Source organism: Eucalyptus grandis, chromosome 10, assembly GCF_016545825.1.
Source record: "Eucalyptus grandis isolate ANBG69807.140 chromosome 10, ASM1654582v1, whole genome shotgun sequence".
Taxonomy (NCBI): domain Eukaryota; kingdom Viridiplantae; phylum Streptophyta; class Magnoliopsida; order Myrtales; family Myrtaceae; genus Eucalyptus; species Eucalyptus grandis.
The window spans coordinates 26,098,655-26,116,081 of record NC_052621.1 but is presented as its reverse complement, the minus strand read 5'-3'; the positions used below and the strand labels follow the sequence as shown (position 1 = coordinate 26,116,081).

Genomic DNA, 17,427 nt, shown 5'->3' with positions numbered 1-17,427 from the left:
TCTTTTGCAGTTTTTGCTTTCGTGATGTGGTACCCTGTCTTTTTTGTCAACCCTAGATGAATCGCACCTAATGCTTTTCGATCAAGAATTTTCCATCCGGCTTTTGCTATCGAATCCACTTCCGCCATCTCGGGTTTCCAACCCTCAAGTGGTGCATAGAGATCTTTTTGATAAAGATAATCCTCTATTTGTAGTTTCCACCATCCGAAGTCCTCCCCATTGAACTTATCGATTCTGATTTTATCTTCTGCCATCATGTTTGCTTTCAATCGAACGTCATCGAAAAACCCTCGATGTTCTCGATTAGCCAACCCAAGCTCTAATACAAGTTGTTACGAAATCGCACGTCGATTCTAGAAAAATAATGCTCGCAAACAATTCACTAGACATAATATAGTAATAAAAGAGCAGAATTAGATGAACACACCAGAAAATTTGTTATCGAAGTTCACCCAAACTTGGGCTACATCTCCGCACAGAGGCACTTTGTGAATCCACTAGACTTCGAAAAAGTTGGAATACAACGACGATCTTCTCTCAAGATCAGGGCACAAAGAGATTGAGAACCCTCATCAAGAAAAAACTCACTTTTTTCTTCTCTCTTTTTCTTGTCTCTCTATTTTCTTTTTCAGCGTCTTAACAGCTAGGGTTTTGCCATCGCTAAAAGGAAATCTAATGGAAAAGACAAAAAAGCCCCTAAAAACAAATATTTGACTTCATCTATAACAATGGGAACTGGGAGCCGCTCCTTGCATAAGGTCCTTGAAATCTGCCTAGTGGGAGAACAAAGGCGATGACAAGATTCAGGGCCCCTTGACGGATTTGCATTCAATCATGGAAGCACGCATGTCCCCACGCCTGCCTTTCGCCGAAAGCACCACGTCGACTTGTGTTTTTCAAGTTACACATTGAACAATCTGGTAATTTTTGAAATGATAGTTATTATTCATACAGATGTCATATAATGCCAACGTTCGTGACCGTAGTGCAACATGAGTAATATGATAGTGCCGTGACTTTCCCAAAGATAAACCATCAAAAGAAAAGCTGAAGCATTATTTTCAAAAACTTAACGTGGACTCTTCCTAACTCATACCAACTAGAAGTGTTAATGGACCTAATCGGATTTCCTCATTACCTGACCCAACTTGAACTATAAGAGATATGTGCTCTCTTTGATATGCACTTGACCTAAAATCCATATGATCTGAAACGAAACACTGCTCATAAAAATAAGACACTTGAGCTTTTCACAAACCAATTATATATATGCTAACTAGCGGCAAAACTTTGTGTAACCGGTATAAAGAGGCCGTAAAAATTTGCCAATCAAACTAATTTTACATCTGCTAACTAGTGATAAACCTGTGCCTGTGGCACGATAATAATGGTACCGTATACAATTATCTCAGTCAAAGCTTTTGTAAGATTAAAAGTTGTACTATGAACCATCTTTCAAAAAGCATTTAAAAATGGGGAGAATTACCAAAAAAATCATAAACATATTACAATTGTGCCAATTCAGTCCTAAACTTTTTTTTTTTTGCCAATTTAGTCATAAACCTTTTACAATTGTGTCAATTCAGTCCATCCGGCAAAAATTGGCCGGCTGATGCTGGCGTGGACCGGTGAACGCGACGTGGCATTTTTAATTTTTTTTTTCGAATTTTTAATAGTTTTTTGGAATTTTTTAATTCTTTTTTTTTCCATCATCTTCTTCGCCTCTTGGCTGGCCGGAGGCGAGGGCCGGCGTGGTCAGCCTCGCTGGCCAATGGCGAGGCTCACCCCCACCGGCCAGAGGCAAGGGCCGGTGAGGGCGAGACCCTGCTAGATCTGGCGAGGTCAGCCTCGCCGGCCACTGGCGAGGGCGAGGCCCCGCCAGATCCGGCAGGGCCTCGCCCAGCCAAGGCGAGGGGTTGACCTCGCTAGTGGTCGGCGAGGCTCCTCACCCGCCGTCCACAATGCGGCGGCGATCGGAAGCCGCGAGCTTGCTCGCACTCCGGAGGCGCAATCACAAGGCACGGATTGAGGCGGAGAGAGAGAATGGTTCCAAGCGAGCGCTCGCAACTTCAAACGAGAGAGAGAGAGGGATAGCCACCTGTAGATCCTCCCGTTGAGGAGGTCGCCTCGCCGGCCACTGGCGAAATGTATACATCAATGTTAAGAGATTTCGCCATTATAGGTTCTTTGTCCATGCGATGACTAAGAACGCTGAACTTCTTATGGGAAGAAGAAAGTTGGACTCACGTTACATAGGAAATAAGAAACCATTCACGGCGAATCCTCATCAACACAAATGGTTTGCCCCATTATGTAAGAGGCTACCGGCATGGACAAGAATCCCACCAACGACGGCACTTTCATCGGTTCTCCGGTGCGACCGATCGGTGTCCTTGCTATCACTTCCTTGTGGAACTTCTCGTTATTAAATAGCTGCAACGACAGATGAATTAAACATCAAAAGCAAAATGGACAAACATGATCAAGATCTATGTAATGAAACATTCTTGAGCAGGAGAGAAAATTTAAAGCCTTGTGAGATCAAATTACTGGCTCGGTTCGTAGTGCAAAATAGTTGCTTCTTATGTTTTCCTTAGCCCATTCACATGCCAAATTCTTGGTCAACCGGTTCATTGCTCCTATCAATCAATTTGAATACAAAAACAGAAAACAGCCGCAATTTGTTTAGCTCCATATAACAGTGTCAAGATAGTTATTTATGATAATGTTAATGTACATTTGGCGGCTGAGTTGATTGATGCGGTGTTCATTGAAACAGCGCCGCAAATGGATGACAATTACACAATACTTCCAGCTCCTGAGGCCTTGAGAAGGGGATGTCCGAGCTGGCTTAGATGGTAAGCCAGTTCGAAATTAGTTGTCACGAGGAAGGGAAAATTTTCTGTTGTGTAATCCATGGTCGACTTCAGAGTGTTGGTCCTAATGTCATTTATCTGCCACAAATGAAAACCAAAAACAAAATTCATTAAAAGACATGCACAAGGTGCAACCTTATTATAAATATTGTTATTGGATCCACTCGATCAAAGACGACTTAGACTTACAAGGATCCACTTGTTGCAAGCCGATCCTGCGACCTGAACACTCTTGCTCTTCCAATCTTTCAAGCATTCATTGATTTCGGCTTCATTTCTGGAGCAGGTATACACGGTGGCTCTAAGCGTCGCTAGTTCCTCCACAACGACATGCCTAATCATGGCACAACGACATGATTATTTTACCAACTCGTGATTGCAAACAGGAACAGATTAAGCCCTCTTCTTTTCCGGAAGAAGAAATTCCGTGTGATACCCAAGAACGTGCGGTAGATGTGGCCGCACTCGCAATTGAAGTCAAACCATTAATTGCAGCCTTTGAAGGGCCAGGATTTCTTTTTGGGAAATCACAAAAGGAGAAACAAATTCTATTAGCTAATAAAAATGTCCAATGAGTCATCACGGTCAAAAGGCTACAGAACTTAAGAAGGCTACCTATGAATCAATCACCCAGTGACTACATCCTCAAAATAATTGAGCTCTCCCATCAAGTCTCTCGTCGTTTTGACATCGAAGGCTTCATTTTGACATTGCGGTATCAATTCAAGTAGATCGCAAGTTACAAAAGCTTTCTGCCACCGCAACAGTAGATACTGCAACACTAAAAACCGAATAAAGCCAATGAACACTCATGTTTGTATTCACAAGAGAAATACCCTCCCTTGAGATAAAATTGCAGAGTAAGTCTCAATACAATCACGAGTTCTAACACTAGAGTAATGAAATAAGCACAAAATGATTCTCGGAGGTCGTAAATGTTCTCCTGTGATCTCAAAATTCCTCCGGTTTAAATAATCGACCTTATATAGATTGCTTATTCGAACGTTTCTGCACAGTCTTCCTAAAATTTTCCAAATCCTCGTATGATTGTTTCCATAAGTACCTCAATCACCAAACGATCATCTCACAATCAACGGGACTCTCTCTTAAACGACTATAAGAAACTTTTCAAGCTCAATTAAAAAGTTTTCCTAAGAAGGACCTGCATAATTGAACAATGTTGTCTTGAATCTCTTCGTGTGTTGCATTTGATGCATGGCCGACAGTATCAATCAAAAGTCATAACTTGGGAAGTCTCTGAGTGTGAACGTGGACATAGCAACGCGATGCTGTAAAATCAACTGAGTTTAAACGTTTGGAGCTGCCTTAGACCCCGACCCATCGTTTGATTCGAGTCCCGGCATTTTGTGGCCTTGAGTGATGGAGTTGCCTACTCGACTGTGGTCTTTGTAAACAAGCTTCTGCAACTTCTGCCGGCCATAACGTGGGTAGCAGGTTACTCTTCTTTGGTAATATCAATAAAAATATTTAGGCCTATTTAGGATGACTTTTTTTGGGTGGGGGGGGCGCTTCTCAAAATACAGACAGAACGTTTATATTTTCCTAAATACTTTTACACTGTTGGGTCATTCGCTGATAAATACGAGAGTCAAGTCTTGAACGTCAAAGGCAAAAGATAAAAATTAAAAAGCTCACACTTGAAGTAACTGAATATAAGGGTTTCAATCTCTCTCGGATATGAGAGCTCTCCCCTGCCTCCTTTTGGTAGCTGTCCCCCAAACCCCAGCCTCCTGTAATCGTCCGAATCCCAAAAACCCAAAACTTTTTATAGTTCTCAGTATGATTTACCCTACCCTCTCCTTGGTTTCTTCGCTGCTGTTGTAGGACAGGGTTTTCCTCTTTTGACGGCTTCAAGTAGCGCGAGATCCGAAGGTTCGTTTATTGTCTTTATATGCGGACTTTCTTCTGGGTTGTTGTCGCTTGAATGGGGCTTTCTTCTTGTATCCAAGTCGGGATGGATTTCTTCGGTTGGCAGCAGTACGTGGGTGTTGAGTTATGATTACGATTGAATGGGGTTTTTGTTGGGGATTCATGAATCATGTATAAGAAAAAATCAACAAAATAAACGCAGCGGAAACAAAGATAAATATTACACATGATTTTCCTTAGGCATTGTTCGTGCGTTTTAATCAAAAATCTAAACATAAAAGGGAGTTAAACGAAATACCTCTCGAAGCGTGCTTTGAAACGAGTCGGTTCGGTTGTTCTACAATTCGAGTCCCACAAGCGTCGGACCTCTAGTTCAGACACACCAACAACGAACGTCGAACGGAAGAGAGAACCTTCGGATATTCTCCACTTCGATTGTGCTAGCAATCACGTGGAAATGATCCAACATATCCTCAATGTATTATAGCCACGGCCCGAACGAGATAATGATCTTCTTTCTTGCGTCTCAAAGACACAAGAACACGCACACTATTTGCTTTCTATTTTCAGCAAAGCATCATTGATTTCTCGCTTGTGTTTCTCTCGAACAAAACCAAAACCACACTAACTTTTTCTCTGTTTTTCAACAGCAACACTTTAACTCTTGTCCCTCGTTCATTTTATAATAAAAATGACCAGCAACGGTTGCTGATCGATGGACGATCGTGCATGAGCGGTTGCTCATGCATGATCGTGCATGAGCAACCGCTCATGCACGATCTTGGCATGATGGTCAGTGGTTTCGACCATCCATGCTTGTGCATAATGGTCAGCAACCGCTGACCATTACGCTCGTGCATGTGCACGAATTCGTGCACATGCATGAAGCTTTATTTTTATTTTTTAATTATTATTTATTAATAAGTTTTTAGGGCATACTACTAACAGTTTTCTTCTTTAATCCAAGTCGAGATGAAGTCCTTCGGTTTGCAGCAATTCGTGGATGTCGAGTTTAGAATATGATCCTTAGCCTCCTTGTGCTTTAGAAATAGCAGTTTCTTGGAGAGGAAAATGGATGAACCCGGGGCAATGGATTGTTGTCTGGCCTTATTGTGTAAGAGGCTAAGGAATCTGCGAACAGAGGTGGATGCTCCGCCTTGGGAAAGAGTAATTTCAGAGGCGATACTAGATGAGTGTTAACGTATTGTGTTCGGTAAGTTGTATTCGGGAGGAAATATCAATTATCAGGCATTTCTTACCACTATGAAGTGAGCTTGGAAGGTAGATTCTGTGAGTTTTGCGTAGCGCGAAGCATATATTTTGTCCTTTACCTTTGATTCTAAAATGGATAAAAAAACGAGTGTTAGCAAATAGCCCATGGTCCTTTGTGAGTAATCTATTGATCCTTAAACCATGGGAGCCTAATAAACCTATGCAATGCTACAAATTTACAAGCTGTGAATTCTGAGTTCAAGTTCATGGGTTACCTATCGAATGGTGCAGTGAGGAGGTTGTGTCACATATTGCTCAAATATTAGGTTGCGTAAAGGAAGCAAAAGTGGAGAAAAAATGTGTGGCATTTCAAAAGGTGGGAAGAGCAAGAGTAGAACTGGACTTGGATATACCTTTATGGCATGGTACCTTATATAATCTGGGAGAGGAGAAAGTTTGGTTGGATTTTAAGTATGAGAGACTACCTAGATTCTGCTATTCCTATGGAAGAGTTGGGCACTTTACAACAGGCTGTGAAGAAATCCCTTATAATGAGACTAAATTTGAAGACAGGAAGATAAATAGGTTTGGGCATTGACTAAAAGCAGAGGCCAAGGAGAATAGTTCGTTTTGGCAGATCTTTTATGATGATAAGGTGGCTGAAGAGGAGGAAATACAAGAAGACAGCAACCCTTCATTTCATGATACTCAAATAGTTATCTTCTCGGGAGAGCAAACAGCAGCAAAATCCATAGAAATAACTCAATCTCTAAACAGGGAGCATGTCGATATACTTTTACTTGAACAACAAGCAGAACAGCAGAAGGAGAAAGGAAAAGGCATCATGGATATAGAAGAACAAGAGCAACAGCTTCTGTCGACTGTCAAACCACCATCCTGGAAAAAAAAACAGGATTAAAGAAGGAAAGTAGAATTTTGAAAAGCTCACTAGCAAAGAAACTAAAGAGGTATACCCCTTATCATCCTACAGCTGTAGAGGTGGCAAGTTTGGATGAAGATAATTTGCAGGACACTCCCATTAGTCTTTCAAAAGAAACCATGGAAAAGGCTTTGGTGGCTAGCCCGAATAAACCACCAGGTTACAAATGAGGACTATTTATTGGAACTGTCAGGGGTTGGGCACACCACTGACAGTCCAGAATTTGAGAGCCATTGTGGCTCAGGAAAGGCCCAATTTAATTATGTTAATGGAAACAAAAAACAAAGAAAATGCGATTACTCAAATTAGGCGGCAGCTGAAGTTTAAAAACAATTTTGTGGAGAATTCGAGAGGAATTGCGGGGGGGGGTGGTGGTGATGTGGAATGAGGAAGTGGATGTAGAAGTGGAATATAGCTCTTAGGAAATGGTTAATTTGATATATGTTGATCATGAGAGTCGGATTAAAATGCGGATAGTTTGTGTGCATGCCCCCAAATATATATGGGGAGAGATTACAATTATGGGAGAGATTGAGATAGATTGGTCTTTCTAATTGTTAAATATGTCTCGAGTTTAAGCCCGAAGTGAAAAGCCAAATTTTGAAATAAATTGAAATAAAGAAAGATTGGTGTATTTGGAAGTTTGGCTTGAAATAGGAAAGTCCAAACTTGGACTTGGACGTGCGAACCAACACAAAAGAAAAAAAAAAAGAAAAAAGGAAGAAGTCCTCTCCTCTGCGCGTGAAGATCTCCACGTGAAGTCAAGATAGGAAAGTAGTGGGGCCCAAGGTCAAAGGTTTGACCTTGGGCACACCCACGTATAAAAAGGAAATTTTACGTAGTTTTTTTTTGCTTCTTCTTTTTCATTGGTTGGGTTGCTGGCCAAAAACCCTATGTAGAAGTTGCAGAAGGAAGCCGCGAAAGAGATCTTCTTTTCGGGGTGTTGCTGTTGCACCCGTACGAGAGAAAAGGAGGAGCCGCATATCTTCAAGCTAAAGCGCGATGAAGAAAAGGAGTTCTTTTTCAGTGTTTGTTTTTTAGCTTGTGTGATAATTTTGTGCCGAGACTTGGGTTTGGGTTAAATTAGGGTTTGGGAAACACCGAGAGAGTGTTTGAGTGACTTGAGTGTGTAATCTCCTTGTATCGCTTGATCTATAGTGAAATTCGCTGCTGCTCTCCCCGTGGACGTAGGTCTTTACGACTGAACCACGTAAATCCGGTGTCTGATTTATTTTCTTCTTCCATCTATATTTTGTTCAATCGCTCGCCCTATCACAACAAGTGGTATTAGAGCTAGGTTTGGCTGAGTTGAAGCGAATCGATGGCGACAGAAGAAGTAAAAGTGAGAATCAACAAATTTGATGGGAAGGATTTTAGTTTCTGGAAGATGCAGATTGAAGATTATCTTTACCAGATGAATCTACACTTGCCTTTATTTGGGGAGAAACTAGAAACGATGAAGCAAGCTGATTGAGATTTGCTGGATAGACGAGCTATGGGTGTTATTCGGCTGACGTTGGCTCGTAACGTCGCGTTTAACATCCTGAAGGAGAAGACCACTGCTGATTTGATGCAAGCCCTGTCGGATATGTATGAGAAGCCCTCTGCGATCAACAAGGTATGTTTGATGCGACATCTGTTTAACTTGAAGATGAAAGAAGGTGCGTCAGTTGCAGATCATATCAATGAATTCAATGTGATTGTTAGTCAATTAAGTTCAGTTGAGATTGATTTTGAAGATGAGATACGTGCTTTGATTCTATTATCCTCATTGCCTGATAGTTGGAATACTATTGTTACTGTTGTTAGTAATTCCTCTAGGTCAACAAGTTTGACATTTGATGGGGTTCGAGATTTAATTCTGAGCGAGGATATTCGTAGAAGAGAATCTGGCGAATCTGTATCTACTGCTTTAGTAGGTGAAAATAGAGGAAGATATGTAACACGTGTGGGTAACAGTAGTACTAATATGAACAGACGTAGTCAATCTAGGATTACTAATGTTGTCTGTTGGAGTTGTGGCAAGAGGGGGCATCTTAGAAGGGATTGCCTTAAGCTGAAGAACGAAAAGGGTAAGGGAATTATGGTTGATTCTGCAAATAATGTTGCAGTTGTAGCAGATAATGCCGATTATGTCTTGTCTGTCACTAATGATTCATCGCTTGATGGATGGGTTATGGATTATGGTTGTTCTTTTCATGTCACACCAAATAGAAATTGGTTTATCACTTATCAGTGCACGGGTAGTGGTAAAGTCCAGTTAGGGAACAACGCTGAGTGCAATGTTGTGGGTGTTGGTGATGTTAAAATCAGAATGCATGATGGTATCGTGAGGACATTGACTGGAGTGAGGCATGTTCCAGAATTGAAAAAGAACTTAATTTCCTTAGGTGTCCTAAATTCAGCTGGTTGTAAGTATTCTTCAAAAGGTGGAGTTCTAAAGGTTGTTTGAGGTGCCCTGGTGATAATGAAAGGAATCAAGCACAATGGCCTGTATAAACTTCAAGGTGAGACAGTGATAAATTTCGCTGCGGAGACGTCGGATGCATCTGTTCGAGAGTCTATTGACTGCTCGAGGAAGACCTAGGTGTTTGTGCCAAGGCACAAGTTTGATGCTAGTGTCAGGATCTTGCAGTCAAGAGCTTTGATCGAGATGGAGACTGGTAAGTCGATCAAGCATGTGCAGACTGACAATAGCATGGAGTTTTGCTTAAAGCTGGCAAATAAATTCTGCATGAAAGAGGGCATAGTGAAACACCGCACTAGTGCCAGTAAATCACAACAATTTGCAGAATTGATGAGCAGAACATTACTAGAGATGGCCCGAAAAATTATCTCTAGTGCTGGTATTGCTAGGAGAATCCTAGCTGATGTGCTTAGCATGAAAAGCTACCTGGTGAATAGATTCCCATTAACTGCTATTGAATGGCAGACTCCTAAAGAAGTGTTGTCAGGTAACGTTGTTGATTATTCTATTCTTAGAATGTTTGGTTGCCCGTGTTATTTTCGAGTAAGTGATGGTAAGCTTGATTGGAGGGCAAGGTGTATATTCCATGGCTATGCACAAGGTGAGCGGGGCAATCGGTTGTGGTGCCCAGATATAACTTCACATGTTAACAACAGAGAAGTTACCCTTGATGAGTCTTCAGTACTAGCTAGGAGTGTTTGTGGCAGTGTTAATATGGATCTGGATGGTGTTCAGCTTGAGGTGGGGTTGCAACCAGAAACTCCTGAGGTAGCAAGTACATGTACTAGCAAAGTAATCGACACGGATGGTGCTTATAGCGAGGTGGAGCTTATAGAGCCAACGGTTGCTGTAACTGCTGAAATTAACAAGGTACGTGTTCGATCTCCTGATAGATATGGATACAACAATGGTTTTGCTTTATCTGCGATTGAGGAGGTTGTGTCAGAAAATTCTTGCGGAGCAGTTAAAAGTGCATGTGGAGTTGGTATTCTGATGAGGTCCTCAGTTATGGCGAAGTTCAAGCGAAGCTTGGACTTGAATAATATCTGTGGCGGTTGAGCCCATCGGGGGCTATGGGAAAGTAGCAGCAGAATTTGAATTTTTACGAAGCGATTGCAATATGGCTCAAACGTCGAGCCAAGGTGGAGATTGTTAAATATGTCTCGAGTTTAAGCCCGAAGCGAAAAGCCAAATTTTGAAATAAATTGAAATAAAGAAAGTTTGGTGTATTTGGAAGTTTGGCTTGAAATAGGAAAGTCCAAACTTGGACTTGGACGTGCGAACCAACACAAAAGAAAAAAAGAGAGGAAGAAGTCCTCTCCTCTGCGCGTGAAGATCTCCACGTGAAGTCAAGATAGGAAAGTAGTGGGGCCCAAGGTCAAAGGTTTGACCTTGGGCACACCCACGTATAAAAAGGAATTTTTACGTAGTTTTTTTTTGCTTCTTCTTTTTTGTTGGTTGGGTTGCTGGCCAAAAACCCTACGTAGAAGTCGCAGAAGGAAGCCGCGAAAGAGATCTTCTTTTCAAGGTGTTGCTGTTGCACCCGTACGAGAGAAAAGGAGGAGCCGCATATCTTCAAGCTGAAGCGCGATGAAGAAAAGGAGTTCTTTTTCAGCGTTTGTTTTTGAGCTTGTGTGATAATTTTGTGCCAAGACTTGGGTTTGGATTAAATTAGGGTTTGGGAAACACCGAGAGAGTGTTTGAGTGACTTGAGTGTGTAATCTCCTTATATCGCTTGATCTATAGTGAAATTTGCTGCTGCTCTCCCCGTGGACGTAGGTCTTTACGACTGAACCACGTAAATCCGGGGTCTGATTTATTTTCTTCTTCCGTCTATATTTTGTTCAATCGCTCGCCCTATCGCAACACTAATACACTTCAATGGGTTTGCTTGGGGGATTTCAATTAAACACTATATTATTGGGAGAAGGTGGGAGTAAGGATGGTAGAGAATTATCATATGCAGGCATTCTAGAATTGTATACATGATTGCTTTTTAATGGAAATAGATTGTAAAGGGTGTGCTTTTACCTGGTCTAACAACAGAGAAGGGGTTGATTTGGTAAAAGAAAAATTGGATAGAGTGTTTTGCTCATTGGATTGGTGGCTCATGTTTCCGGAAGTAGAAGCCTTTGCTCTACCAGCTGTTGGGTCCGATCATAGCCCGCTCCTCTTGGTGAGTAGTGCTAAAACTGTTAAAAAAAGAAGAACATATTTTCACTTTGAGGCTTTTTGGATAGAAGATGGTGAATGCAGAGATATAGTTAAGCATGCATGGAAATCTCAAACTTTTTTGAAGTAGGATTGAGAGATAAATTACATGCCACATGCCAAGCTTTGAAAGGATGGAGTAAAAGGAAATTTCCCAATAGCAATATTCATATAACAGCCCTAAAGAACGAGCTTCAATTCTTAACTAACGGGCTAAGCTTACACCAAGGATCAAACAAGATAAAGCTTATAAAAGAAGAGATTGAAACATTATGGAGGAGAGAGGAAATGTTTTGGGGGTTAAGATCTCGAATTAATTGGCTTCGTTGGGGAGATAAAAACATGAAATATTTCCATGCAGCAACGATCCAAAGAAGACAAAAAAATAGGATCACTATGCTGAAAAATGCATCGGAGTAGTGGATTCGGGGAAAACAGCAACTTCAGAACCTTACAATGTCTTTCTTCAAGGAGCTATATACTTCGGTAGGGCCTCGAAACTACCAACCAGTACTAGATCAATGTCTTACATTAGTCGAAAATGATATTAATGACTGGTTAGTGGCTGAAGTAACAATGGAAGAAGTTCATGCTGCTATGTTTCAACTTGGAGCTCAGAAAGCTCTTGGTCCAAATGGGTTAAATGGTATTTTTTATCAGCATCGTTGGGATATAATTAATACCGATGTGTTTGAGGGAGTTCAGGGATTTTTTCTTTTGGGAGTATTCGAACCAGCCCTCAACAAAACACATATTACATTGATACCAAAGATCCCTCATCCGGAAAGACTTGACTAATATCGCCCTATTAGCCTTTGCAATTTTGCATACAAAATAATACCCAAAATTTTGGCAGATAGACTGAAAAGATGGTTGCCTATGCTGATTTTAGGAGAGCAAAGCACCTTCCTTAGTGGAAGACAAATTCAAGATAATATTTACATTGTTCAAGAGGTGTTGCATTAATTGAGAATGAGGAAAAGAAAAAAACATTTCCAAGCGGTGCTGAAACTTGACATGCATAAAGCATATGATAGAATAGAATGGGATTTCTTAGAAGGTTGCTTGCTAAAAATGGGGTTCTATGCTAAATGGGTTCACTGGATTATGCAATGTGTCATTACAGTCAATTCCAACATCAAGTTTAATGGGGAATCACTTCCTTATTTTGCTCCCACCAGAGGTATTAGACAAGGAGACCCTTTATCACCATATCTATTTATTTTGGTGGCAAACACTTTGTTATCATTGATGGGTAAAGCTCTACAAGATGGGAATATTAAAGGCATTAAGCTGAACAGGTTCTGCCCAACTTTGACTCACTTACTATTTGCGGATGATTCTATATTTTTCTTGGATGGATCATTACAGGAATGCCAAAATATTGCAGATGTTCTTAATCAGTATTGTTACGCCTCAGGCCAAGCTGTAAACTTAAAACAAGTCTGGAATCTTTTTCAGCAAAGACAGTCCATCTCTATTAAGGGATAACATGAAAAGAGAACAGAGGGTACTGGAGCTAGAGAGATCAGGGAAGTATTTAGGCATTCCATCTGATTGGGGAGCATTGAAGAGACAAATGTTTGGGTGGATTTTAAATAGAGTAAATATGAAATTAGAGGGTTGGAAGGAACAACTCATATCAAAAGCAAGAAAGGAAATACTCCTGAAATCAGTGGTGCAGGCGGTACCACAATATGCCATGTCAGTATTTAAAATTCCAGTGTCAATTTGCAAGGCTATAGAAAAAAAAAATAGCTAATTTCTGATGGAAGAACAGTGAATCAAAGGCTGATCTACATTAGAAGATATGGGAAATCATGAAAATGAGGAAAGACGATGGAGGAATGGGATTCAGAGACTTGCTTACTGTTAATAAAGCTCTATTGGGTAAACAAGCTTGGAGGATGGTAAAAAACCCGGACACGCTGTGGAGTAAACTATTAAAAGGGCTCTATTTTTGTGGCAAAGACTTTTGGCATGCGGATAAAGGGTTTAAACCTTCATGGGGGTAAAAAAGTTTGTTGTTAGGAAGGGAGGCTATTGCAGAGTCAGTGAGATGGTCGATAGGAAATGGAGAAAATGTCAATATTAGAATAGATAGATGGCTGAAGAAAGGATTAATTGGAGGGCTTGCAAATAGAAATGATCCACGAAAAGTTTCTGAGTTGATAATTTTTGAGACACAATAATGGAATGAACCATTGATAAATAGCCTATTTGATGAGCAGACTACTCAGGAAATCCTCGCAATTCCAATCAATCGTCATATCACCAATGATGAATTAATGTGGACAGGCACGAAGAATGGTGCCTGTACAGTCAAAAATGGCTATAACTTGCTAAGAGACAGATCAACAGCAAGCAAAGCAATAGAACATCCTTCCTCCTCATATCAAACACCATTAGAGCTATGGAATGCAATATGGCATATGCAGACTAGCCCAAAAGTGAAAATCTTTATCTGGAATGCTTGTCAAAACGCCATACCAACCAAGGAGAATCATGGAAACGAAAGATATTACCTGATCCGGTATGTGATCTGTGTTGAGATAAGGTGGAATCGATCGAACACACCCTCCTTCTTTGTCCATGGGCTGCAAAGGTATGGAACTACTCGGAAATCAACCTACGAGTAGACGCACACGAGGTTAAACGCATAGATGAATGGTTGGTACAATTTATCAGAAGAAATTCGCACCTTCCATCTCTAGACAAGATCGCAATCTTCTTTGGCAAATATGGAAGGAACGCAACGATTTTGTTTTTCGAGGTACAAAACCAGAAGTCTACAAAGTGATAGATCTCCCAAAATTTCAGCAAGCTAGCTACCAAAAATGGGGATTTCGCCGTACTCCAGAACAAAAATTCGAAGAGCAACAGATCTCACTTACCTGGCAAGCTCCAAAAGCCGGTTCCTTCAAGATTAATGTAGATGGGTCATTGTGCGAGGGATCGATGGAAGGAGCCATGGCTTGCGTCGTTCGAGACTCCTCCGGTAGCCTCATCAATGGATTCACAAAACTTGTCCGAGCGGAATCGGTGCTGCAGCTTGAAACCCCAGGGGTTCTCGAAGCCCTGAACCTGAAGTACTTGAAAGAGAAAAAAGTCGGGGAGGCTTTGGTTGAGACTGACAACCAATCTGTTGTGAACTGTTTGACAAAGGAAGAAGAAATGAACTGGCAAGCACGTGCGGCACTGCTCGAATGTAAAAGTCTTCTGCAGCATTGTCGTTAGTGGGCTTGACTTACCGCCCAAGATCAGCAAACGCAGTAATGGACTGGGCAGCGAGGCAACAGCGTATGAAGACTCTCCTTCCATGCTGGTGGGCCTCTCCTCCTCTAAGCCTTTAAACGTTGTTATGTTTGGATGCCCCAGCTACAGGGTTTGTTGTCTCTGCCGTATAATATAAAATAAAATAAAAACTCATTTTGACCCCAAAAAAAGGAAAAAAAAGAAGTAACTGAATATCATTTTTAGTTAGTGAAGCCTCCTCGCATCTGTGAGCTCTCTCTCTACCCCATGGTAGCGTTTCCCCCTTCTTCACAATCCCTAATCCCTTGTACCTGTGTTTCGATCGCGATTTCCGATCCCCCCAGTGATCTCTTCCCCCTCGAACCCTAAAAGAGTAAGGAAAAAAAAAAAACTAAAGAATGAGGCCATCTCCGATGAAGTGGAAGCATTGCGTTCCCATCAGGCAGGAGAGAATGGATTAAAAAGCATCCCTCAAGTGAAGCGCCGATCCACTGATCTCAGTCCTGGTCTCCGTAGAATCTCCACAACTCTGTGAGTCTTCGAATTTTGTCTTGTCTGGGTGAGGAACCCGCGGCGGTAGAGCCAAACCTGAAGTCGGGTGGAATCGTGAATGTTGATCGATTGAGCATCACAGAAACAGTTGATAGTGAGTAACAATGGAGAGTAAAGAAGAAAATGAGCTGCAAATGGCCGCATTATGTAAAAGCCTAGGGTACTTGTGGTCTGAGGAAGATGTAGTTGAAGTGTCTGATGAAATACCTCATCAGAAAATGGAGGAATGCAGGCGTACTCTATTCAGCAAATTATTTTCCAAACCAAATGTGAACTATCCTGCATTTATAAATACAATGACAAAAGCATGGAAGGCAGAAGGAGTCATTTGCTCGCAAAAGGAACCGGGGCTATTCACTTTCATATTTCCAACGGAGGAGGAAAAACAGCGAATCTTAAGGAACTCACCTTGGTCATATTCAACCAACCTGCTGGTGCTGCAGCAATGTCTTCCCGAAGTCCCCGAGCATTGTTATGAATTCTCTAAGGCAGCCTTCTGGGTGCGCATTGGAGGAGTCCCCCCTGGTTGGAGAATAGAAAAAGTTTATAATGACCTGGGGAAGGTAATCGAAGTTCAACTGGACACAACAACTCATGTTCAGTATAGAGGAGGTCGAGTTAGAGTTGAGATTGACTTGACATCACCGCTGAAAGCATGAGCTGTTCTGGATATTGGTAACAAATGCCTCTGGGTGGAATTCAAATATGAGCGTCTCCCACACTTCTGCTTCTCCTGTGGAAGGATCGGACACTATGCTACTGACTGTCTTGAAATTCCATACGCAACATCACCCTGGGCGTTGAACAAGAAAGGGCCATATGGACCCTGGTTAAAGGCTGAAACCAGTGACCATAGCCCCTACTGGGATGCTTTCTACGGCAAATTAGAGGAGTTAGTAGTGGAAGAAACTCTACCTGTTCCGTCATTTGAACCAGGGGAAGGGAAATCCCTTGAGCAAGAACCAACTACTGATATGCAACTTGTTGTATGTAGCAAGAAGCGACCCGAAAGTTGTTCAGAATAGATGACACATCCAGCAAAAGTTCCTACAAAGGAGAAGACAGAGATTGAGGAAAATAGGTTATAAACCTTGAAACTCCAAACCCGCTGTTATTGAAAATTGGTAAAAGTAGTAAGAAGACAATGAAAGTTCAGAAAGCAAAAAAACAAAATGCATGCCGAAATATCATCTCTCATCCCAGATGATGGCGATCTAATGGAAACCCCAGTGAATCTGATACAGGAAGGACTAAATTGGGCTTTGGTGGCTAGCCCTAATAAGCCACCACAAAAGCCATGAAAATTGTGAGCTGGAATTGTCAGGGGCTGGGTACCCCCCTGACAATTCAAGAATTAAGAGCTTTGATAGCTCTCGAAAGGCCTAATTTACTTTTTCTTATGGAGACGAAAAATACAGCTACCAGGGTGGAAAAAATTTGTAAAAAGCTCCCGTTCCAGCAACGATACTTAGTGGAGCCAACAGGAATAGCGGGGGGATTGGCAATTATGTGGCAAGAGGAAATCAGTCTAAAGGTGCAACACGCTTCTAAACACTTCATTGATGTACAAAGTGCATCGATCCGTAAAGTAAACAAAAATGCAGATTACCTTTATACACGCATCCACTGATTTTGGAGAGAGGATGGCATTATGGCAACTACTGGGAACCCTTAAACCTTCAGTTTCCACTCCCTAGATCTGCATGGGAGATTTCAATGAGATACTATATATATGGGAGAAAGTTGGGAAAAAGGAGGCAGATAACCGAAGAATCGCAGCTTTCAGAAACATGATTAATAACTTATCCCTGATGGATGTCGAGAGCCATGGATGTGCATTCACATGGGCTAATAAAAGGGAGGGGGCCGAGCTAGTTAAAAAGCGACTTGATCGAATACTTTGTAATCTAGAGTGGCGAATCACCTTTCATGAAGCAGAAGTACAAGCCCTTCCTGCTATCGGATCAGACCACAGTCCCCTAATTCTTCGACTGTATCCTAAAGTACAGAAAAGAAAGAAACAG

At 41.5% G+C, this 17,427-nt stretch overlaps 1 protein-coding gene across 1 annotated transcript; it reads right to left on the bottom strand.

The window, feature by feature from the left end:
• Nucleotides 1–2,271: 2,271 nt before the first annotated feature.
• Nucleotides 2,272–14,568, bottom strand: LOC104429039 (tropinone reductase homolog At1g07440). The gene is made up of 6 exons (XM_010041946.2): nt 14,491–14,568; nt 14,122–14,225; nt 3,066–3,210; nt 2,810–2,954; nt 2,551–2,639; nt 2,272–2,433 (listed from the first exon to the last, which is right to left on the bottom strand). The coding sequence occupies exons 1-6, from the start codon at nt 14,566–14,568 to the stop codon at nt 2,272–2,274; spliced, it is 723 nt and encodes a 240-aa protein (XP_010040248.2).
• Between the last annotated feature and the right edge of the window lie 2,859 nt (nt 14,569–17,427).